Source organism: Neolamprologus multifasciatus, chromosome 23, assembly GCF_963576455.1.
Source record: "Neolamprologus multifasciatus chromosome 23, fNeoMul1.2, whole genome shotgun sequence".
Lineage (NCBI taxonomy): Eukaryota > Metazoa > Chordata > Actinopteri > Cichliformes > Cichlidae > Neolamprologus > Neolamprologus multifasciatus.
Window position 1 is genome coordinate 8,947,615 of NC_140460.1, and position 24,413 is coordinate 8,972,027.

Consider the following 24,413-nt stretch of genomic DNA (forward strand, 5'->3'; position numbering starts at 1 on the left):
CACATCAGTATGCTTGTACAGGCTTGTTTACACACTATACTTGCTATACACAGGGAGTAAGTGTAACCAACATTGCAAGTGGAGAGTTAATGTCTCTGTGATGAAACTCTTAATAGGTTTACTGCCATTGTATTATGTCATCAACAGCCAATACAAACACCACGCTGGTACACGCAACACAGCAACTGGGTGTGATATTTACTGCCCACATCATAACAGTGCACACATACACACACACACACACACACACCAGCCATTGGATCTTGCGTATTCCCTAACCCCAGCACACATGGCATCCCCTGATCATCACAGAGCATTAATGATTAATCTGTGTTCATTTCTGGGCTTGAGCTGAGATGTCTTAAACACTATGATTAGCTTAGCTTCCGTCCTTTCAGACCTCATCTCGGAGGTGTTTGATCACAACGAGCAATACGCACTCCTATTGCTCCAGACGACTTCAGCATGAACGCATCCTAACAGGCTCAGACACCCAGCCGCCGCTCACTCGTTGGATCTGAACAATACCAGTCATTTGTTTGTACCAGGTCCACCTCGAGTCAGAGGCAGCGCGCCATGCCATTCCATGCCCCCTTTGGCCACATGTGTGAACCTAGTGTGGGGCAGGCTTCACTAATTAGAATTTTGTTTGGATTAAATATTAATCCTTGTTCTGTAGTCATGCAGCTCCCCCTGTCTCATTGTATCTAGCAAGGCAGATACAGTGGGAGCGAAGCCGAAAGATAAAAGTCATGCTTACCACCTCCTGAAGTACTTGCACAGCTTTCCGAAAATTAAATCAGTTTAATTATTTCTTTGCGTGGGATTCTAGTTTATGAAGCAAATTCAGTGAATCAACCATGGAAGCATTTATATGCAAAGGTGGGCAAAGTCTACAGAAGCAACACAATTAAACATGCAAGGAGACATGGGGCAAGGACACATGCAGAGGACACACTGAAGCAATTCAGACTAATGCATTAATCTAAAATTGCACATTACTGTTCACATAAAACAAATATGGACTAATCAACACACCAAAGACGCATTTGATGTTGTATAATTGAAGTACACGCCATGCATGTGTAAATACACAGTCACAAAAGAACAGGTGTGTGTATTCATTTATTCATGAACAGCAGCGAGTAGCAGATCAGTGTGTTTACTTCAGCAGAGCTTTCCTCTCAGGTGTGTCTGGTACTGTCAGCATGCAGAAAGGTTTGAAGATGAGTCTTACAGTGGTGTTTCATTAGGACAGACTTTAAGTAAATTTAAATGTGTAATATTTTTTTAATTCAGATGCCCTTCTTTCTTAGCTACATGATAGAAGGTAGGTGTATTACAAAGATTAGTATAAGTTAACCTTTGCTTATGACTGACTCAAAGTTTTGCTGCTGTTGATGGGTTTTGATGCATGACGTGTATGACATGAAATGCTTTCTGCATCGTGCTGTCTGCAGCAGCTTATCTGCAGGAGGCGTTCCATATGAGCAGACTGCAGAGCACGCATCTAACAGAGTGTAACTGACAGCAGAGAGGAGAGCAGCGTAGAGTTAATCTCTCACGTGAACGTCGCCTACTAAGTGTCAGGGCTTTTGGTTGGGCTGACCAGTGCTGGCCGTGTTTCAGGCTGTTGTACCATGGCACGTGGAGATAGAGAAACCAGGACACTGCCAAGGGCTAGGATGGCATAGAGTGAAAAATATAGGCTAAAAGGTGCCAAAGGCAATGTGGGACAGCAGCCTGGTGGGGATTCTCTATGATTATGCAGTTCAGTGTAGCGTGGAGGGGATTACAGTTAGAGTTGTCGACACATCAACGTACACATCGTGCTTGACTGCAGCACTGGAAAACAGCCACAGTTGAGCTGGACATACGTAAGGTGTATTAGTAAGCTGAGATCCAGCTCAGCCACACAGCAGAAAATAAATCAGTTTTAGTACTTCCTTAACTCTTCTTCTGTGTTGACAAAAAGAGTATGTGATTGCTCTCCTGGTTGAAACCAGACACTGACACAGTAAATGCTGCATAAATATTCTTCGAGCCTGATCATGGGGTCGTGGCTCGACTGATAATCACACATATTGATTTGGTCAAAAACCATGACTCAGAGTTCGGGCTGTTGTAACAGGCTGACTCGACTGACACTGTGCTGGCTTCTCATCTGCGCTTGTGAACGCTCAGATGCATTAAGCTTGCCAAACCTGCGGAGCCACTGCTCACTGCACAGGAGCACAATAGACAGTTCAAACAGAAAGATGGGATTTATGGGTTACTGTATGCGTTCCCTTTTGTTTTCAACACCCACTTATCTTCAAATGCGGTAAGAAGTCACGCCCAACAGAAGCTCAGCTCCTACTTCAATTTAGCAGATCCGTCTTTAGAAACAAGCTTATCCCAACTGTCCTCACACAGGAGACGCTGCCCCTTCTAGGTTTGGCCTCATCCCCTCTTCATGCGGCAGATGGGATTACCCCTCACAGCAGGCGGATCCAATCAACACACCAGCACATCCTCTGATTAATACTCTTCTAGTTCATCATTAACTGGATTACTCTGTCTTTATGTCACTCTCTCTTCACTTGATCTATGCATCTATGCATCACTCTGTCCATTCCCCCCAAATCAAACTTTATGTATCTGGCATGCACACCTTATGTGTGATTGATTCACTACACTAATCAAGGAAGCAACTCTGCATCAAGGTTTTATCAACACAAATTCAATTACTGGCGGCCACTCCTACTGATACTGCGCTAGCATTCTTGTGCGGCCGGGTTTTTTTGTGTGTCTATATTTGTGTGTTGTGACCACAGGTGCTTCCCCAGAGCCTTGTGTTTTTATTTCAGCTCAGACTGTTCTAAAACAAGTTATGCTTGGGACTCAGCCAAGAGCTGTTAGAGATAGACAGCTTTCACTCCCTCTATCAGCTAGATTGGATGTACACCAAGCCCAGAGTCTATGCATAATTGCTGGATTTCCATGATTGATTTTCTGATTATAATTTTCAATCCTTATTTTTTGGCACATACATACTGTTAGAGTGATGAATGTTCTTACTGAACATGGCTCAGGTTTTGGACTGCCCTAAATGCTCTGTTTTATCTGCTCTCTTTGACATTACGCAGGTATATATATATATATATATATATATATATATATATATATATATATATATATATATATATATATATATATATATACCTGCGTAATGTCAAAGAGAACAGATAAAACTAACATCATCCCATCCACATCCACAATTCTGTTTTCAAATACAGAAGCCCCACCTACCTTTTCAGCCTCAAACCTCCTCTTTACTAGAAGCAGCCAATTAGAATTGAGGGAGAAAGGAGCTAATATGGCTTGTTTCAGACAGTGGATGAATGGAAGTAAGTAAGGATTATTTTGTGACTCATGCAAAGCTACGCAGTGAAGTCCAAGACTAAAATTAGGGAGTGGGAAAAGAGCCTAATAGATCCACTTGACCAGCGCAATAAGGAGGGTGGCCAAACATTCTTGAGCACATACCTTACATACCAATGGCGCAAAACAGCAAAAACAAATATTGTTTTTGCCTTTTTGTGCAATCATTTGGTTATTTTTGTGTTTACAGTGTGGCAGACAGGAGCATTTTAAGCCATAAAATGACTATGAATATGTATATATACTGTTTACATATCACAGTAAAACCTTCTGTACACACATATACATACGCACACATGTGCAGTCTACTTCCGGGCTCACAGTGTAGCGTCTGCTTATTTCTCCTGGGTTCTCACACATTATATGTCTTCGTTATATTTTCAAACCCATCTGAAAGTTGGCGATAGGAGTCAGCACTCATCAAGAACAACTACCTGCCGCTGCACTTAACATTAATAAAAGAATTAGAAGAAAGGCACATTAGTCGTGCAACGCCAGTCAAACTGTAGTTCACAGGCAGGTCAACAGAAGCTGTGTCACCACAGACTTAAAGTGTGAGTTTAAACAGTGCTTTAGATTCCAAACTGTATGTATCATTATTATCTGTTACCCACATTTGAAAGTATGCGCTGAGCCCAGTTGCTGTAGCTGACTGTCTGACCTGGAATTGTCACCTTATCAGAGGTAATTTGCGTTGTATGCGGACTGTGGCCCAACATGACTGTCCGTGGCAGTCAGGGAGCGGAGAGAGTATTTGGGTTAGAAAGGATAATCCACTCACCCCTAAAGAGGATTGGAGAATCTCAAGGGCTTTGATGAGTTGTGAGCTGGTGTTTATTTCACATCACAAGAGCCAGGGCGCTTGGGCACGATCAGCGTGTCTCCGAAAGCATCATGGGTAATTGTTATTGCTCTGGAAAGAGTGCGGGGAAAAGGAGGGGAGGGTACTTGCGTAAAAGGGAGCAGGAGGGGCTGAGTGCTAAGGTATTTTGGTGTCTTCGCTCTTTATCTTGTCACAGATCCTGGGGTTTAGAGAGATGATGTGATAACTGAGGCTGACCAGGACAAGTATACTGCAGTGCTAATGAGCATCCTCTAAGCTGAGTGATCATCTCCTGAAACATGATGCCGAAAAACAGCTTTGCATAGGCACTCAAAGTCCCATTTTTAAAATAAAAGGATATGTTTCATGATATTATGTAAAAAAAAAAAAAAAAATGGAAATAAAGAGAAGTGTATGCTGTTTGTGTATTTCTCTGTGGATATGCACTTCACCTCTCCGGTGTACAGACTTAATTGGCTCATTTTCTTTGGCTCTAAGGTTGCAGGACCACCCTGGTGAGAGAGACAAGGGCTTTCTATCATGCTTCCCTGCCTTCAACCTCATGTAGTGCAGATTCTGGACTTAGCATTAAAAGACAGACATTAAAACTCTAAGCAGCAGAGATACGGCTATGGTTTTAAGGCAACTCCTATTCCCTAAAGAAAAGAGAGGAGATTTTAATTAACAGAAGACAAAGCCTTTAATAAACTGGTCCCAAACTAAACAATAGCGCTATGCTGCTATCTCACAGACTTTGTTTTATGACGCCTATACGTTTCAAAGTGTAAGGGGTCTCGATATATTTCTGTCATGTCTTTATCTGAGACCCATCACAGCGCAAGAAATGAAGCCTTCAAGATCTTAGGTGATCTGTTGGTAACGCACACATTCAAAGCTGGTGTGTAGACGGCATTCGTTAATTTTTTTCTGACATTTTTTCCTAGATTTGGGTGGTCTGTAAAAACTGAATGAACCCGTATTCAATAGTATTTGCACGTTTCCACAGGCTGACTTTGGTTTTCCGTTTTCCACTACTCATGCAAAAAACAGGAGAATGTTGTCTAAGTATTGAACTCCATATATTCGCCATGACCACTACTTATACACAGTACAATACCTGTGAAATCAATGTGTGGAGAAAAGCAGTCACACATGTAAGTCAGAAACACTTGAAATAAAAAAGGACATTGTTTTACAGAAATAGCCAGAGCTGCATTAACATAACCTACTATAATATTAAGAAAATTAAGGCCTAACTAAAAGTCTTCTTCTTTCATCCTTTTAAGTAGTTTTCTGTATGACGAATGCATGATGCATCGATGTTAACTGAGAATCTAACGCCATGATTCTGATTCTTGCATCCAAACAACCCCGCCTTTTTTGCAGGCTGAGTGATTCCAGGATGTATTTATTTTTTCTGTGTGATGGCAGACAGGGGGCCAAGAAGTAGTTAAGAGGGAACCATGGGAAGCCAGAAAATTCTATCAGGAATAAATCCAGCGTTGCAAATTGGCTTAGAAAATATCGAGCACGATTTTCAGGCTGTTGTCCAGTGCCCAGTGCCTTAATACAAATAGCATTACAGGAAAAGTTGTACTGCGTTAAAATCTAAAAACATTTTTGATTAAGCTGTTTTGTACACTGTTGAAAAGAATATCTGAGATCTCTCACAACAAAAAGCAGTAATGCTACAGTATAAAAACGTTCAAAGGAAACGTCAAAATACCATTTAATTAATATCAAAGCATAGTTATTGATAATGCAAAATGTCCAGTTTCACTGTTATATAGGGTACATTAAATTCCTGGATCACTCATTCATTAATTCATGTAAGGTTAATACTTCAGCTGGAAGTAACCGTAATTACTTTTTATATTGCTGAGTAGTTTAATCTATAATAATCATCATTTGCAAGTGTGATTATATTTTATATTTCTAATCTAAATTTGCATTTAATGATAACTATAGCCATGAAATTCATCTAGCGGAGTTTAAAGTACAAGCTTTGCCTCCAGAATACAGTGGAATCGAATAAGAAACTACCAATATCATAGGATAGAAATACATAAAGTACAAATACATAAAAGTTGTACTTCAGTACAGTATGTAAATGGTTACACTGGTCAGTTCACCACTGATCCTCGCAATGTTTTCTTATGGTAAGGGATATTTCAACCAGCACCATCTGAATAATAAATTAGCCACCAACCAAGCCATCAACTGTCAATCCAGCAATGCCGTCTTTAAAGCACTACTAACATACAGGAGGATGACTAATGCTCTCCTCACTCTGATTAGTGCTGCATGGCTTTGCCCTTCAATGGTGCCAGTAAAAATATAAAGGCCAAAAGGTTTTCCGTGGTTATTTGCAACACATAATATCTCACAAGAGCTTCTGGACTCTGGAGTCTTAAAAATACTAATCTGTTTATATAATCAGGTGACGATGATAGGACATCTAAAATCGTCACTTATGTTCACAAGTTGTTTTGCAATTTTCAGTTTCTGTGTTGCATTTAAGAGAAAAGTTCACTTTGTACCATGTGCATATATGTATTGTTTCCATGTATATTTGTGCACAGGTGGGGAGTTTCTGCTTTCAGAGCAGTGTGCACAAGCTGAATTTAGATTTAAGCTTTCTAATTGACAGTGAGTGACGTGAGGAAAGCTTCTGCCCCTCAAGACTGCAGAGCTGCCCTCTCCTCTCCTCTTGATTGCAATATTACTCTATTCAGCCACTTCACTCAGTTAAGTGGTATGTTGCTGCATGGACATGCTTGATAGCGTTCAATTTACTAACTGAATGAACAAGAATAACACACCGTGGCACAGCCCACACGCAGGCAGACACATGCGACGTAACGCAGTAGTACGTTTCTGAGGTCAGAGGAAGATCAATGGGCATTTCAGCTTTGTGTATTGTTGTACCTGACTACAGCTTGGAAGTAGAATCTACTTCAGGATTCGGTTATTTTCCTTGCCAAATATGAGCAGAAAGCAGCATGCCCCACTGAGACATATTTATTATAGAGACAAAATACCACTTCCAGTGATGTGGTGCCCTTAAGGGGCTAATGGCTTACCTGGCTCAGTGAGTAATCTAGTTTCTTTTTGTAACTGCTATGATGGCCACGATTGTACCTTGCTTTCATTTACATCTCCTTTTTGGTTTAATATCCTACCTGTCAGACCACAGCACAGGAGAATGGGTGCTGCTTCTCTTGTTTTTCTGAGCTACTGTTGAAGCAAAGCCTGGGTTTGATCCAGCTCATTAAAACCCAGTTAATGTTTGTGCTGATGGCTCCACAGAGACAGCCGGAGAGACAAGCCAGAGTTATTCCTGCGTCTGACGAAGCATCAGCTCAAAGCCTTTATGACTTTCAGATGGAAGAAAACTCTGCAGCAATAGAATACCATGCTCTGTAGGGATATCTTTAATTCGCACACAAACATTCCCAATTTAATATTGTCAGTGTGAAAAGCCTTTCATGGCTTGTAGCACTATGTGTGTATAATTGTATGTGTATCTATGTATGACACACTGTGGAAATGTGTTGCATCTGTGTTCTTGACAGCTGGAACTTAGGAATTAGATTTGTTTTGGAGAAAAACAACTATCAAACAACTTCTGTTTTATATTCACATGTTGTGTCAGTTACCCGCTCTCTTTCTTGCATTTGTATTCAATCATCTGTCAGGGACGCTCACACTCAAAGCAGAAAACCCAACCTACATGTGATTGCACATACTGTCACAAAGACGCTACAAAAACTCTTTTTAGATATTTTTTTCTCTTTGTGAGAGTAAGTATGAAATTTTTAGAGCATCCTCAGATGGCGTGACAGATGAATTCTAAATGCGAGAGCTAGAAAATGTATCTTCCCTTACCATATGTTGTTGTGGTTTATTGTGCAGGCTGTGTGGTATCTCAGAGAGGTGCTGTCTGAGTGTTAAGGTCAGATAAGCAGCCTTTGTGTGAGGCCATCCCCGAGCAGAAGATATAGGTCGGCATGAATAAAGCCTGAGGGTGGAGGACATGCTGAAATCTGCTTGCATTTGTCTTGAGAGTCTGACCTTTTCATTGGCTGCTAACGTAAATGTGTTGACTTTCACTCTGACTGCTTCAGAATTCAGTTTATTAGGGAGTTGGAGCATGTTTTAAAACATCATCAATGTCATCAATTTATCAACACGTCTAGTAATAATTGCAGCCACTTTGTAACTTGAGTTTGCTACTGACATTTTGTTTTTCGTGTGTGTAGGTGTAAAGGAGCATCTCACTATGGGCTCTCAGCAGACAGAAAGCGACGCTCGCAGGAGGGCGAATGCACTGACAGCACTTCAGAACTCACCATTGCCACCCTGCCCAATGATGGCCCCACTTCTGCTGCTGTGGCCCTCCTGTCAGATGAACCGGGTCTGGTCAACCCTGCCTTTGACCCCAGCATGGAGGATAATAGTCAGTCAGGCAGCACGACTAGCCTGGCTGCTCGGAGTAGCACAAAGAAGAGTGAGTGTGAGTGGGCGAATAGATGTTTGTGTGTGCTCATGTTCAATGCCATATGACGTTATCTGGCAAGAGAAAGAGCTAAAAAGGTGTCTGTTTGCCATAGTGACAACTGAAAACCGAGTACAGAGATCTCCAGTCACAGTTACACGGTCTGCAGTCAAAACCAAGCACCAAAGATCTGTATTCATACATACATTTACACCCGCAGATGACATGACACATAACACCAGTTTCACCAATCTATAAAATCTCTCTGTGGAAAAAAGCAGAGAAACACATAGAGACAAAGTCACCGAGATGCAGGCACATTATGCAGTCAAGGAGAAATGGAAGGAGAGGTAGGTTAAATATAGCCTGTGCAAGTGTGTGTTAATGCCCAATGACGTGATCGCAGCTCTTCCCTCATTTCTCCCACCTGTGAAACCAGGAAGCAGTCACGAGTGTTCCTATCTGCCCGTCCATTGCTCTGCTAAAGTAAGCGCATAGGCAGTGGGGAAACCAAATGACGCTGCACCAGCACTTTAGGTCTGATCAACTGAGCACCCTCCGCCACCACCACAAGCTCCACTACTGCTGAACAAGCTGTCAGCTCCAGAAGCGGCTCGCGCTTTTAAAGAATAATGTGGCTGTCAGGAGCCTTCACATCTCCATGGGCCTGCAGAGGGAGGGGGGGGCATTGCAGAAGCTTGCTGTCCCGTGCTCCGAGCAGCCGGTCTGGGGCTTCTGTCTTCAATGGAAGCTCCTGTAGCCTAAAAGGCAAAGTACAAGTACAGACAAGAGCCTCTCTGGGAGGGTCCCTTTTGGTACCAGTCGCTAGAGTCCACTACTGTGGTTGTAACCATCATCAACCATATAACTTTACTGTGCACGGATTTGGTTTATTAATTAAAGGACTATCAGCTGAACGCATTTCAAAAGATTTGAATTTTTTAAAACTTGCCAAAACAAACATAAACATAGCCCAAAGGGGGAAGAAAAGTTTTCTGTTATATCAGAAAAAGTAAAAAAAAATTAAGTGGGCCCCAGTGTTTTCTCCAAAATTTTACTTGTAAACAAATATAAGCACGATTATTTAATGTATTGCTTCCAGTTTCTAATATGCTACACTTGGATTCATAACAAGAGGTACCTTGACTTGAGTATCATTATTTTATTTGCTAATATCATTGTTTCTTTGGGGGAGTAGAAGTATTTTCTTACAGCCTCGACTCACACATTACCTGAATATGGTGAAATTTGTAGCTGGAATGCGGTTTTTCTTTTTGAGCTCTCTATTTTAACAGTGCAAAAAAAATAAAAGCATTGTTCAGCCTGAGAGGCAGTTTGTGGTCTCTCAAAACTCATTGATAAGGCATGCACTATGACCACAGCAGAAATAAAAATACCAAATGGACACACTCAAATGTGGAGGGAAGAGACAGTCTCTTTTACAGGACAACCATGACATTCCACTTGGTTGTTCATATAAGAAATTCCATTAATTGTTTGTACTACAAAAAGAAATTTCAGTTTCTGGCTGCTAACCTCCATGCTGCAAGTTTGAAGTGCGAGTGGAAGCTTCAAAAAGTTCCCTAAATATCAAGCACAGTCCCCCTAATCCAGAGTTGAATCAGAGTTAGGGAATGAGGCTTCCAAAGCTAACCCACCATTTGTATGCAAGGTGGAGTGTTAAGCTCACTTTAGAAAGTCAAAAACACAACTAGTGATACAACACAGAAAAGCACTGTGCTGATCAATAGAGTACCTTTGAACAATGTAATTCTTATGTTCATTTCACAAAAAAAAGGGAAGCTAATCCAAAAACCTAACACAACTGGACACTCTTATTTAGTAATATCACTTTGCACTGTTTAGATCCTTTAGAGATTTAAGGGTTATGGGTATTATTCAAACAGGTCTTCCTGCATTATACAGGTAATTGCAACAGGATCACAGATTGCTTAATGTCTTTGGTGCAGCTCTGAGAAAGCTTTCCATTGGCTGTGAGTGAGATTCAGACATGTCTGGGCATGTTGAGGGTGAGGTCATCTTTAAAGTGCCTCTCTTTCACCCCTGCAGTCAGAAATTTTGATCGCTCTTCAGTGAGGAGTCGCTCCTTCAGGAGGTTGAACAGGGCCTTCAGCGTCTTGAGGAGGACTAAGAGTGGCAACGCTGTTAGCAATGAGACATCTGAGGAAAGAGACAATGCCAGGAATTCCAGTGTGCCACAGGAAGGTATGGATTAAAATCTTTATATCTGTGTTTTTGTGTTTCCCCGAATGTGTATACTTGTTTCCTCAGCTTTATGTGGAGGGCGACACAACTGGGTCCCACAGTGTAACAGTAGCATATGCTTCTTTAATAATTCAGCTGTAGATTGCATAAGCTTGTGCAGACAGATCAGGGGAGAATGGTAGCCTGAGGGATGGGATGGCCAGAGGTCGCTGAAGATAAAGCAGATGATGTTCTTCCTTCTGTCTCCACTACCTGTTCTTCTTTTTTATCTCATCCTTCTATTCAACTCTACCATATCCTGTCATTCCTTACCAACTTGATGATATATTCACCTGGGAAGCAGTGTTCTAGACGTGGTAGAACCATAAGATGTATGTATGCAGTAAAGAAAATGTGCCGTAGTGATATTTAATGTAATCTCTACAGACTGGCACTTGTGGTGGAAATATAGCCAACCATAGAGTATAACGTTAAAGCGGAATTGCAGTGTGATTGGACGAAGGAACGTGGGATTGCGTAAGAATGAAGGATGACGAATGATCTGGGAGTAGATTATTCTCAGAGGCCATCACTGACGGGGCTGAGAGAAAAGATTAAATATTCATTGCCTGCCACTGAGAGACAAAGATAGACGGGAAGGATGCAAAAGTGAAGTAGACGTAGTTCCGTACTGGAGAAATGTAAGGAAGAGTGGATGCAGAGTAAAATAAAATGAAAACAAATAAATAAGCAAACACATCATGCAGTCCCATTGGGGTGGGTAAAAAAAGTAAGTGACAGGATGAAGCAAGACAGAGGTTGAAAGGTGAATGATGGAGAGAAAGGAGGATTACATAACGGCTGTGAGTCTCTGTTAATGTGCTCTCCACCCTTGAAGCAATCTGCTGCAATAAAGACAAAATATTGACTTTGTATTGGAAAAAGTGCAGTGAAGTGTGGAACAAGTGTCTGAGGCTACAAGGGGATACAAGGGGAAACAGTGCATTTAGGAATAAGAAATGAAATGAAAAACTCAACTTCTTAAAGACTTTGGCCAAGGCTGTCAGCCAAGATAATGTCCCCCACCCATTTCCACATGGTCCTGTTCAGAATGAATCATTCTGCCATTTAGTAAAATTCAATAAATTCAACAGTGGGTATGTGGGAGGATTGCACAAAAGAATGACATAAAACTAGAAGAGACATACTCTTTCATTAAAAATGCTGAGGCTCATAATGAGGTCTGCATTATACTCGAATCCTTTATTTTTTGCAGATGATCAAGTACTGAGGTGAAAACAAGGGGAACAAATCTGTTGTGAATCAAAGTAGTTGTACTGTGTAAAAATTTAGCGTGTATTACAACTTTTCTTACATCCCCACCCTAGTAATAACTTTGTGGAAATGTGAAATTGAGGGTTTTCCCAAGCATACTTGCTACAGATGTATGTGACTAATGATACAAACATCACAGAGGATAATCAGCCAAGCAAATTTTCCCTCTTGACTTCTACAAGTTTGTTTTAGTAACCTTAGGGAGTAGAGACAGCTGGCTCCACTGCTGAACCTCTACACTACGATATACCTCTATCTCCCTAGATGTGTTTGTCCTTTCCTTCTCAGCGCTCTCCTTTTCTCCCATTTCCTCTCTTGTTTTATTTGGCTGGGTCTTTTTGGCTGTTGATCTTTGTACAATAGAACTTAACACAGCCTTTTCCTTCTTCCCCAGTGGTGGCTCTTCCTCAGCTCCATCACCTGATCCCTGATGGTGAAGTTACCAGTATTAAGATCACGCGGGTGGATCCCTCAGAGCCACTGGCCATTAGCATCGTCGGTGGCAATGAAACCCCTTTAGTTCGCATTCTAATCCAGGATATCTACAGAGAAGGTGTCATTGCTCGGGATGGACGCTTGCTTCCCGGGGACATGATCCTCAAGGTATAGTGAGTTTAACAAAGCAGCTGGAAGTGATAAAAAGTCCTCTGTGAAATTACATTTCCGCTTGTCCTTCAGGTAAACGGCATTGACATTAGCAACGTACCCCACTGCTTTGCTGTGACCACCCTCAAACAGCCGTGCCAACTCCTCCGGCTAACCGTGCTCAGAGAACAGCGGCATCGCTACCGCTCGCATTCGCATGGCCACCCACATGGCCACATCACTGGGGGCCACCCATCACATGGCCTACCCCATCATCCCTTGAGAGATGATAGCATCCATGTGGTCCTGAACAAAAGTGCTCCAGAGGAACAGCTGGGCATTAAGCTCGTGAGGCGGCCAGAGGAGCATGGAGTGTATATCTTTCACCTGCTGGAGGGTGGACTAGCTGCACGTGATGGGCAACTGTGCATTGGTGACCGCGTGCTTGCCATCAACGGGCACGATCTACGTTATGGCGCACCAGAGCACGCTGCTCTACTCATTCAGGTCTGTTAGCAAGTCAAGGAAATACTGCATGCATTAGCATTACATTGAAAGTTCACAGTTGTGACAAATTCCCCTTCATGTTGTTACAGACCATAAACAACTGTGTTGTGATCTTAATGTGAGTCCCTGAGGTATTAAAGATAATTGTGGTGATTCAGGCTAATTGTGTTGTGCTGTGCTGTTGTGTCTGCATTCAGTGCAGTTAATGGTATTTAATTGTGGTTACTCCCTGATGGACTGGGCCATGTGGCTGCCTCTGTATCCTGGTTGATGCCAGTCAACGATGGTGTGTTTTTGGTTAATAGTGGTTAATTGCAGTGTGTCTGCGGCTGACTGTGCAGGGTCTCTCGGCTCCAAGTTCCTGTCTGAGTTGTTTGACTGGCTCTACTGAGTCTCTGTGGAGCCAAGATGGCCTCTCAGAGCAGGCACTTTCTGTCGAAGATTAAGAACTGCCAGGATAGAAATTAAATTAGTCCAATTAAGGCAATAATGAGCTGGACTGGCTAATTCAGGACTCAGCTCTTTGCTAGAAAGACCCGTGGAACTCTCCAAGGAATGAGAGCGCGGGGAGAGGGATGTATCCAGCCAGTCTGTGTGGCTGTATGCTTGCAGATGTGTCAATGCGAGTAGGTCAGCCTGGAGTATAGTTCTAAGAGTTACGACAAAGTGGCAGTGAAGATTAGCTATCCGGAAATTTTCGCTCAGAATAAAATAAATTTCCCCATTTAACTGCAACACATGTCAAATTTTTCTGTGGTTGTTCTTTAGGCAAGTGAAGAGCGCGTCCATTTCATAGTGTCTCGTCAGATCTGCCTGCCCACTCCAGACCTCATACAAGAAGATCCGTGGGGCATGGATGGTCCCCCACCATATTCCCCTGTGGATCTAGAGCAAACACTGCTGGTGAGAAGCTCATACAGACACATATATATACACACACAAGAGACAAGGACGGTACTGATACACAGAGGAGCTTTGTTCCCCCGACTCCCCTTCCCGTGATAAATATTCGCTTTCAGGTGCAAATGATCCATGGAGGTATTATTCTCCAGTCAAAGCTGAGTATGTCATTCAAGCAGTACAGCAGGAAAGCTGTTGTGTGTTGCACCCCCATCGGTCTCCTATTTTTTTCACCACAAAGAAGACATCCCAACCCTTACTGTTTTTTGAACAGTAAGGGTTTATCTTGCTCTACGACAGAGCCAAGGTGAAAATTCGTGGTATAATTTCAGGTTGATCGATTCCCTCTTGTTTTGATTTTTAAGAGGCAATTGTTTTGGCTTCCTGCTATAAGTAGAATTTGTCTGATTTCAAATTTGAATGTAATTGGCACAAAAAAGAAAGTTTGCGATACTTTTTGTCTTTGCCACAATATTTTATCACTATAAACACAAACTTCCTTACAGATCTCTACTTAGGGGATATTTTGCATATACAGTACAGTATCTTGTGGAGAGTCTGTGAAGGTTCTCAGTCATCCAGGTCATCGTAGTCAAAGGAGCTTGCAAAGAAAAGCGTCTGGACTTCTTTAAGTTACTTGAAGACGTTTCACCTCTCATCCGAGAAGCTTCTTCAGTTCTAAGGTCAAATGGTGGAGAGTCCCAGATATAACCCTAGTGGGAGTGTCCCCCCACAGAGGGACAAAAGGACCCCCTGATGATCCTCTAATCGCCTGAGCCAAGGTGTGGAACTGGGTGTGGGTCCCAATCAGCCAGAGTTTCGGGTGATTTCATTGTGAAACCTGGCCCCACCTTATCATGCGAATTCCTGAGGTCAGATGGCCCAGGGTGTGAGTGGGCCTTAAGGCGTCTGGGAAGGGATCTCAAAACTGGATTATAGATGGCAGAGAGTTGGTGTCGTAAACCACCGCCTCTGTTCAAAGATGGTCGCTCACAGTGGACATAGATGGCTTCTTTCGCCTTCTCTGGCTGATTGGGACCCACACCCAGTTCCACACCTTGGCTCAGGCGATTAGAGGATCATCAGGGGGTCCTTTTGTCCCTCTGTGGGGGGACACTCCCACTAGGGTTATATCTGGGACTCTCCACCATTTGACCTTAGAACTGAAGAAGCTTCTCGGATGAGAGGTGAAACGTCTTCAAGTAACTTAAAGAAGTCCAGACGCTTTTCTTTGCAAGCTCCTTTGACTATCTTGTGGAGAGTTCCTCCTCTTTCAATGTCACCGGGATCAAAACATGTAAATGCATATATTTTTATATATCTTTGATTATATCTTTAACGCGGCTGCTTGAGAAGTGACTGATAAGAAATTATTCATTGTCAAACCAAAGGTGACATCTATAGAGATAATGCTGCTTCATGAATCTTTAGTTTTGGGGACATTGTTCAGTGGTCTAGGGCAGTGTTGACAAACCAGTAATAGTCCAGTTAGGACAGCACAATATTAACTGAATCATAATATTTTTGCCAGTGTCAGCTTATATGTTATACCTGAGTGATTTAATTTATAATAGTAGGGATTCGTGTGGTTTGGCCAAGACATATTCCAAGACATGAGAAGTACAATACTCTGCTTCATTATGCAGCCATCAGGGGCCATATCCTGACTTTCATCCAAATGCATAGAAGTTTACAGGAAAATGACCTCATTTGTTCTATGACTTCACTAAATACATTCCTGGTAAGTTTAACATGTTAAGTGCTAGTTTCACATCTTTTTGTTTTATTACTCCAGTAGTGTAAAACATATTGATAAATCAGGATGTGCTTTAGGTTAACACTGTATGAATGCCGTGTCTGTAAGCTACTTATTCAGCCTTTACTTGTCACACCAGGTTTAAAAACACCAAGATGGGATTGAGCAAAATGCTCAACCAGAAGCTTCAAGATTGCACATTACCCACTAACCAGTGGGTCATGTCACACTGACTGCACCAGCTTCTAAATTCAGTCTTTAAGTTGTGTACATACTAAGAGGCCAGTCTATTTAACAACTATCCAGCATTTTGCCTAAAACAAATCTGGTAAAAATAACTGGCACGCCACAGAAGAAATCCTTCTTTTGAACTCCAGGTGGTTGTTCTTTAATCACCACACGAAATAGCTAGCTGCTTGGCTAAGCATAAAGAACAGAGATGACAAAATATCTTATGTGAGCTCGCTGTGCTGGGAAGTAACAAACTCTGCTCACTACACAGCATTATTGTTCATCAAAAGCCATCAAATAATCTGGGAAAAAACAACCAGAATTGACAGTGCTTTCATATGAAAGCCAGGTAATGTGCTCAGTTTTCGCACTGTCATGCCATAAGGTCAGTCAAGTGATCTCGTGTTGTGACTGCAGCTAAAACGTGTGAATGTGGCACATTAGCAAAGCAGGACAAGCTACATCCCACCAACCTCAGTGTGTCCATGTGTTATTCATTAGTATTCAACTCTGCCTCATATGACTCACACACTTGCTATGAATAAAACCTCATTCACTTTATCCCATGCAATGCCTCGTTCAAAACATCAAATAACACATCACGACTCTGTGTATGAATCTCTGTATTCAAAATGGACAAAGACTGAGGAGGCACTTGAGCTGCCTAATGTCCTACCATAATAACCACCATATATTATACATTAACCAATTATGCTGATGAGGACATTCATCAATCACCTTTTAACTGTGTCTATGTTATTGGGCTCTTGTTCCCATAACCCAGCATGGGTGGCATTCATGTGACTTCTACCATTATTGCAAGTCTCACAGAAAACGCTCCTCATTATTATGCAAATGCACTACATCTAAATCTAATTACATTATATAATTTATTTAAGATGCCCTTGGTGTAAGTCATTATTATGTTTGGAGTGACTGTGCATGCGGACACTCAAAACACCACAGTGACAGCATCAGTTCTGAATGTGTGGTATGTCCATTAACATCACAATTGGAAAAGAAAACGGGATATTAGGGGAAGGAATAAAAAACAACCTTGGTTGTTTTTAAAATCAGTCACTTTACAAAAAACTCTTTACTTCAACTATTTGTCTGTCTGCTTTCTGTCTCCTGTAAAGGACTCTTGTCAAAAGCCTGCATGTTATGAGAAGACAGTAAGTCTAAATAAGGAGCCGCATGACTCTCTGGGTATGACAGTGGCGGGCGGCATGTCCAGCCGAGGGTGGGACCTCCCCATCTACGTTACAAATGTGGACCCTGATGGAGTGGTGGGACAAGAGGGCTCCATACGCAAAGGTAAAATGAGTTGTCATCTAATTATGTAATCATTAGAATATTACTCATGTATTTCAGAAGAAATGTGATGTTGAACCAGTCTGTAATCTGTGCAAATAATTACTCATATAGTGGATTAAGCATGAGTTTCATTGCATAAAAATTCTGTCAGTATTTATGTGGGTTTGGTGATGAATACTTGTAAAGAACAGACGGGGTGATTGATGCACATTTCAGGCTCATGTTTCATTATGAAGGTTATTCATGCAACAGAAAACTCCGGTGCTGCTGTGGTTCAGTGCTCCGCAAATTGGCTCTAAGAGATTTAAACAAAAACACAAACAAACATTAGCATAGCAGTGCTCGAGACTTGTACTCCAATTGCAATGCAGAAGAGAATTTGTCAAGTATCTAATTATTTTGCTACATGAAATTCGTCAAGACCGAACCAGCAAAACATGAAGAGACACACAATAGCTGTATGGAAGGGCAGCAGCCTTAAAATCCCATAATGCTACTGAAGGCAGGGAGAGTGGAAGATTTTTAGCCCCAAATGCTGATTCCTGCATATTCACCTTAAAATAGAACCATATTAGGCCTTTCATTACTCTCAATCTCAATGCCTTAAACTCTGGTTATGAGAGGATTGAGAGAAATGCTGAGATGGGATGGGTGATAAGAAGTACAGTATGAAGGTTTAATAAAAATAGAAGTAAATTGAGTCGGTTGTCCTATTCATGGTTCAAGGTGCACATTATTGTATTCATAAGGGACAGAGCAGCAGCAGCTGTCTCCTTTTGTACGGTTATGAAACATGTTTGCGTTTTGTAATGGAGTGTTAATTTGTATTTGCATATCCTCACAGGGCAAATGTGTCCTTTGAGCTGCTTACTAGCAAGATGGACTCTGCGATTATCAATTTATCTTTGCACCACTTTCATCACTAGGAGGCTTTTTAAAGCACAGGTGGTGCTTAGTTTCCATCTCTTTGTCTTCTAGCGTGGAGGTTGATGAATATTAAATAGGCAGATGATGTGTCCCACGTCTTGTTTGAAGCTGTTATGAGGGTATCATCAGCCCCAGGCAGAGCTTGAGTTGTGCTGTCTATATCTTCCCCTGCAGGTGACATTTTGTTAAATGTGAATGGCATGGATTTGACGGGGGTAACACGAGGTGAGGCCGTGGCGAATTTGAAGAACACCTCCTCTCCTGTTGTGCTCAAGGTTTTGGAGATGCGTCCTCCAGAGGACTTTGTGCAAGATTGCACATTGCCACCTTGTCTTACGCCATCACCTACAGACAGCATGAAGAGCCCGGTGCCTAATGACGATTACTCCCCACTGTGGGTGTCATGGCTGCAGCTACCCAGGTAGAGTGCCCACTGCTGCCTTTGCATCATCTCCATTTACAATTGTATGCTTTTTCTGAGGCCAGTATAAATTAAACCCCTCACACCGGTCCTTGTGACCTCTGCCAGCTGGTGCCAACTGAAATTTTGACAAAGCCAGCTGGGAAAGGAATGCTCATTATACTTTTAAAACTAACCTTTCAGCTTAAATATTTACCACTAAGATATCAGTTAAACTTTCTCTATGTTCCTAGCATATGGATTTAGAAGGTGTGTTAGGAAGACAGCTGTGTACTGATAACAACAAACAACTGCTGCTCCTAGTTTTATAAAGTATGATGAAACAGATGCAAAGAAACCAAGCACTAAGTCACAGTGAAAATTTAGCTTTGTATCAGTAGTGCACCAAATCACAGTCCAAAGTCCAAATCACACCTGCATTCAAAGGTTAGCCAGGCCTTTCTCTTTAGAGTGGGGCTCATTTCAGCACTATCTACAGCACACATGCTCAGTATAGATGCACAGTATGTGTAATCTAAAGATGCCGTTGAGAGATTAGTGTGATTAATCTCCCTCTTGGCTCATGCAGGCATCTCTACTGCTGCAAAGACATCGTCCTGCGGCGGAGCACTTCGGGCAGCCTGGGCTTCAGTATTGTTGGAGGTCAGGAAGAGGTCAACTGCAATCAATCCTTTTTCATCCGCTCGATTGTGGAGGGGACACCAGCTTACAATGATGGCAGGATAAGGTATCTGCTCGTTGCATATCACTTTTTTTCCACAACTGCCCATGAGCAAAATGTTTTAGAAGTCAAAGAAGATCATTTTCAAGTCCCATTTCTCTGTCTGTGTAGGTGTGGGGACATCCTGCTTGAGGTGAATGGAAAGAGTACTTGGGGGATGACGCACACAGCACTGGTTCGCCTTCTGAAGGAGCTCCGTGGCAGAATCACCCTGACCATAGTGTCCTGGCCTGGTAGCCTGCTGTAGCAGTGCTTTAAGCTATCCAGCACTGTTTCGGTGGCAGTGACCAAGGAATGTCAAAGGCAGAGCTTTAGTCTGGCTGACTACCTAATTTGGCTGTGAGGGAGGAGCTTAGAATAGTCGTGTAGCTGTTTGGATACCTCACGTCTGATGGACAGCCGTGACTTCGGCAGGAGTTTGGAGGGGGAAGGACATAAGACTGGATTGTTACCAGAGGTTAACGTGCCCCTCAGAAAATGCTGAACTGGGAGGATCCAGGCTTGAGACACTTTTAACTAAGATGTTGGGTGTTATCAGTTTAGAGGACATGATCATTCTCTGGCATCGAGTGGGAGTACCGACAGGAGACACAACATGTTGCCAATTCCAGTAGTTATATGTTAGGATATGCGTTAAGTTGGACTCACATTTCTCTACTGTAACTGTTGGGTGTCTAAAAAAGATCCAAGCACTTGTAATATGTTTATTTTGTTTGTTTGTTGTATGGCCTTTTAATGTAGGCTTTATTCTGTTTGTACTGACAGTGGTTGTCATCTTCATCTGTTGATCTGAAGACACGTTGCCAAGTAGTAGTCTGTGAGGTTTTTTATGTTATGTCAGAAGCTATGGCTAAACTATCAAACCACTGGCAAAGAAAATATATGAAAAAAATAAAGGATTAATGTGTTCATAACATGTTAAAAGATATTTAATTAGATAACAGTGTGGAGGCCTTACTAATTTTCTTACATTTAAGAAAAAAAAAAAGACTTCTGTGTATCAGTGGAAGGGCTGAGGCCCATCTACTGCAGTTCTATCTGTCACGCTTCGGCCTGTGTAGTATATCTGATGGTACATTTGGTTAACTGATCAATAAAATCATTTGAAAAATTGGTTGCTGTGACAAAGATGATTAAAAGCATATCACCCTGGGATTCACAAAGCTACATGTATACATTCCCTTCATATGAAGAAAATCAACAGAAAAAGAAACATTGAAAGCATACTGTACTAAACATTCATGAAATTATCCTTAGTTTTTCAAATAAAATTATTAATTTAAATGAATTATAAGTACTGAAAATATTAATTTGTGAACGATGTTATCTATTAATTAATTTTGCGAAACAATATAATGTAAGAGGCCATAGGGCAGTTCTCTGTTAATCGGGCTGGGAGACTGAAAGTCAGTCAGATTTTAATTAATTTTTTTGTTAGGAGAGAACTACTTGCTGGTTTCCTTGTTCTTCCTACATGTCTTGGCTTTTCTGTTTCTTTTCTGTTTGTGTCTCCTGTCCCCATTCCCACCAACATCTCTGCTACTTCTGCTGCTCCTGACACTGCTGCTGTTGAAGACACAAGATAATGATCCTTAAGGATAGTTCTAGTATTTTCATCCTTTTACATATCTGTTAGTGCGCTTGTTTCTCATTAGACCTTTCTGATCTTTTTCGTGATCCATCATCTTTGTTGCTCTTTCTCTTTTTTCCACTGCCTCTGTCACAGCGATACTTGTGCCCTTGGTTCCTAGGCGCCCTGTGCTTCATTTGTGCTTCCCTGTTGCAGAAAACAAAATGGTTTTTATTTTATTCTTACATTACTTACTGATAAAACTTGAGGGTTTCTCATTGGGACATAACACAAAAGGGGGGGAAAAAAGGCCTGTTGACCCACAGGAAGACTGCTGCTCTCTTGCTCCAGTGAAAGAGAGATAAGTCATGACTCAAGGGATTAAAACTGTAACCACTGTGTTAGCTTTTATAACCTCCCCCTGGCTTCCACTTTGAGTAACAAAGAGCCCAACACAAGTGTCACAGCATGCCTTGTACATAAAAGCCACGCATCCACACTGCAGTTACCTATAAGTTTTAAATTCTAGTGTTCATATGACCTCTGGAAACACACATGCAAGAACATGGTGAACAGTGTAAATCAGCAGTGGAGACATATTGGACAAAGCAGCTGCAAACATGTATGGTTTAAAATTTATAGTCCAATGGTTCTATAAGTGAGTGAGATGGTCTTTTCTGTGTCTACATCGAGCACCCTGAGGTACCTTAAAGACCAGGAAAAAGCTGATCCAGGCGTGTCACTCCCCAATTCTCTGCCTGATTTTCTCTCTAGGTACTAAATATCCTATTAAAAATAGCTAAAAATGCCTGAAAACAGGATGTTTAAACATGTTTTACACACTGCTTTTTTTGGCCAGTAAACCTATTTTTATTGTGGTACTTATTACATTGGACCAATGTAATGGCTCTGTTTTGTAATATTTGATGTCATGGATTTTATCCCATTATGCTGGCAGCTTGTTAAACTGTCGGTCAAACCACCTAGAACACTGCTTACAACTGAAAAATGATGAGAAATTCCTCTGTTGTTATCAGGGATGGTCAGTAACACCTCAGTGCAATCCAATTACCTTTTTCAAGTAACGAGTAAAGTAAGGGATTGCTATTGCAAAAAAGTAATTCGATTACTGTTACGTTCCCATAAACATGCTGCGTTACTAAACCGTGAGTTTGTTTGTGACAGTGTTTCCTGACAATGATGTACGAACATGCGACGTGTGCAACAGACGTGTGTAGATTAACAATGGATAATATGGAGTGCGGGAGAGAGTACAACCATGCAGGGTTTAAAGCTTGGACGTACTGACATTACTTTAAGTTTAATTCTGTAAAAAGTGACAAGAACATTAGCATCTCCTGTACATTCTGCGTGGTAAGAAAATTTCTTTCTACAGCGAAAAATTAAACTTCAAATCTGAGCAAGCACCTATCACGCTGCCACAGCAATGTGAAATTCACAGAGAAACACCCAGATCCCCCCAGTGACATGACCGCTGCGGCACATTTTTGCTGTGTTTTACTTGCATCTATTTGAAAGAGTGAGTGTAAACACAAAAAAATATTTTTTTTTTTATTTTATATGCTGAAATATGCAGAGAATAGGTTTAAATGTTAAACAAATTTCCTCCACTTAGAGACTGTTGCATTTAATTAATTTTTTTGCTTGATGCAATGTGCATATAGTTAAAAGAATAAAACCAATAATACAAAAAAAGAGGCTTTTTCATTTGGTTCAATATTATATGATGGATTATGTTTTTAAAAAGTAACTAAGTAATAAAGTAGCTAATTACTTTTGAAAATAAGTAATTAGTATAGTACCAGGATTACTTTCTTGGAGAAGTAATCAGTAATTAGTAACTAATTACTATATTTAAGTAACTTGACTTGGTTGTAAATATCAAAGGGTTAAGCTGCTAGCATAGTTTCTCATTTTGTAAAAATGCAAGAAACCATGCTAAAAATTGTTGTTTTAGTATGGAGGGACATGAATAACGTTCAGATGATATTAGTCTCAGATAGTGTTCTTGCGAGAAAACGTATTTTCTATTAGAACAAATCAACAGAAGTAGCAAATGTACCTCAACTCATCATCTTGCCACTTATAAGAAAGGAAAACACTGGAGGATTTTGCCTACTGCAATGAAGTGTTTGGAAGAACATTGAGTGATAAATTATTCAGATACCTGAAAGCATCATGAAAGAATGCGGACTGAGTGGCAAGAAAAGTTCGTTTGGGTGCAGTACTACTGTGGTAGCAAAGACGGCCACTGAGGCGAAGTTATGGAGTAGTTATAATTCATTTAAATACAGCTGTGAAATCATCCACACCAGTGAAGGTATTGGTGCTCAAAAAAATGCCGCTGCACTCAGGGTGGCATACACTCAGCTTTAACATCAATGTGGGCTCTTGGCTTTGTGTTAGCATGCTATCTGTGCAGATATTTCCAAAGTGCCGATGTTGAGTTAGAAGTAAAATGCAGCTGTTTCTGTCCTGGATGCAGTTTCCACTTTACCTTTATGCTCTTGTCTTTTCATGCAATAAAAATAAATGTAGTGTCCATATCTCCATTCATCAAAATTTGTAGACCCATGCACCATTTTCTGCCTCCCTGCACATGAACCAATATTGGCTGACTGTAACACAAGTACATAGAAATATAGACGTTTGATGTTTTCTGTCTTTCTATCGGTCCTGAATGCAGATAACTTTATAACTTTATAATGCAAGTAACAACATAATTGGAACTGTAATGTGATTACTGAATTGCAGTAACTTGTTACATTACTCCATTTCTGAAAATGTTACTTTCTAACACATTATATCCAACGTGGGTTAGCTCCAACATAGTTTGTTAAACATTATGTTTTTACATTTATGTGGATACATTTTTTTTCTCTCCTTCTTTAAATTAAAAAAATATACACTATTCAGTTAACCTATATTTAAATTAAATTTGTATGATTTTGTTTGATTGTTTGAATATTATCTTGTGCTTTCATTGCCTCTTCTTCTTCTTTTTCTATATTCCACCACATGAATTAACTCAGCAATGTTGAAATATTCTTCATTACTGTATTTTTATTTTACATGGTCTCTGATATATACTCATATTCATACATTTTTTCCTCTCCCAGTCACCAGTTTACCGAATATCTGGACTGATTTATGGTAATTATATTTGGGTTTTC

At 41.0% G+C, this 24,413-nt stretch overlaps 2 protein-coding genes across 4 annotated transcripts in view; one reads left to right on the forward strand and one right to left on the reverse strand.

The window, feature by feature from the left end:
• The window catches only part of lnx1 (ligand of numb-protein X 1), a 35,081-nt gene extending 14,319 nt beyond the window's left edge, over positions 1-20,762 (forward strand). For 2 of the 3 annotated variants that reach the window (XM_085152530.1, XM_085152532.1), the window contains 9 exons: positions 8,509-8,762; positions 10,815-10,970; positions 12,679-12,887; positions 12,963-13,376; positions 14,145-14,279; positions 17,403-17,580; positions 18,682-18,928; positions 19,497-19,655; positions 19,761-20,762. In XM_085152530.1, coding sequence (XP_085008656.1) covers positions 8,509-8,762; positions 10,815-10,970; positions 12,679-12,887; positions 12,963-13,376; positions 14,145-14,279; positions 17,403-17,580; positions 18,682-18,928; positions 19,497-19,655; positions 19,761-19,896 — 1,888 coding nt within the window. In that variant the 3' untranslated portion in view covers positions 19,897-20,762. The remainder of the gene's footprint in view (positions 1-8,508; positions 8,763-10,814; positions 10,971-12,678; positions 12,888-12,962; positions 13,377-14,144; positions 14,280-17,402; positions 17,581-18,681; positions 18,929-19,496; positions 19,656-19,760) is intronic. The other variant, XM_085152531.1, reaches the window with a different exon arrangement.
• Positions 4,627-24,413, reverse strand: part of fip1l1a (FIP1 like 1a (S. cerevisiae)) — a 40,177-nt gene continuing 20,390 nt past the window's right edge. Inside the window, 2 exon segments of the mRNA XM_085152535.1 lie at positions 4,627-21,215; positions 21,307-21,426. Coding sequence (XP_085008661.1) covers positions 21,095-21,215; positions 21,307-21,426 — 241 coding nt within the window. The 3' untranslated portion in view covers positions 4,627-21,094.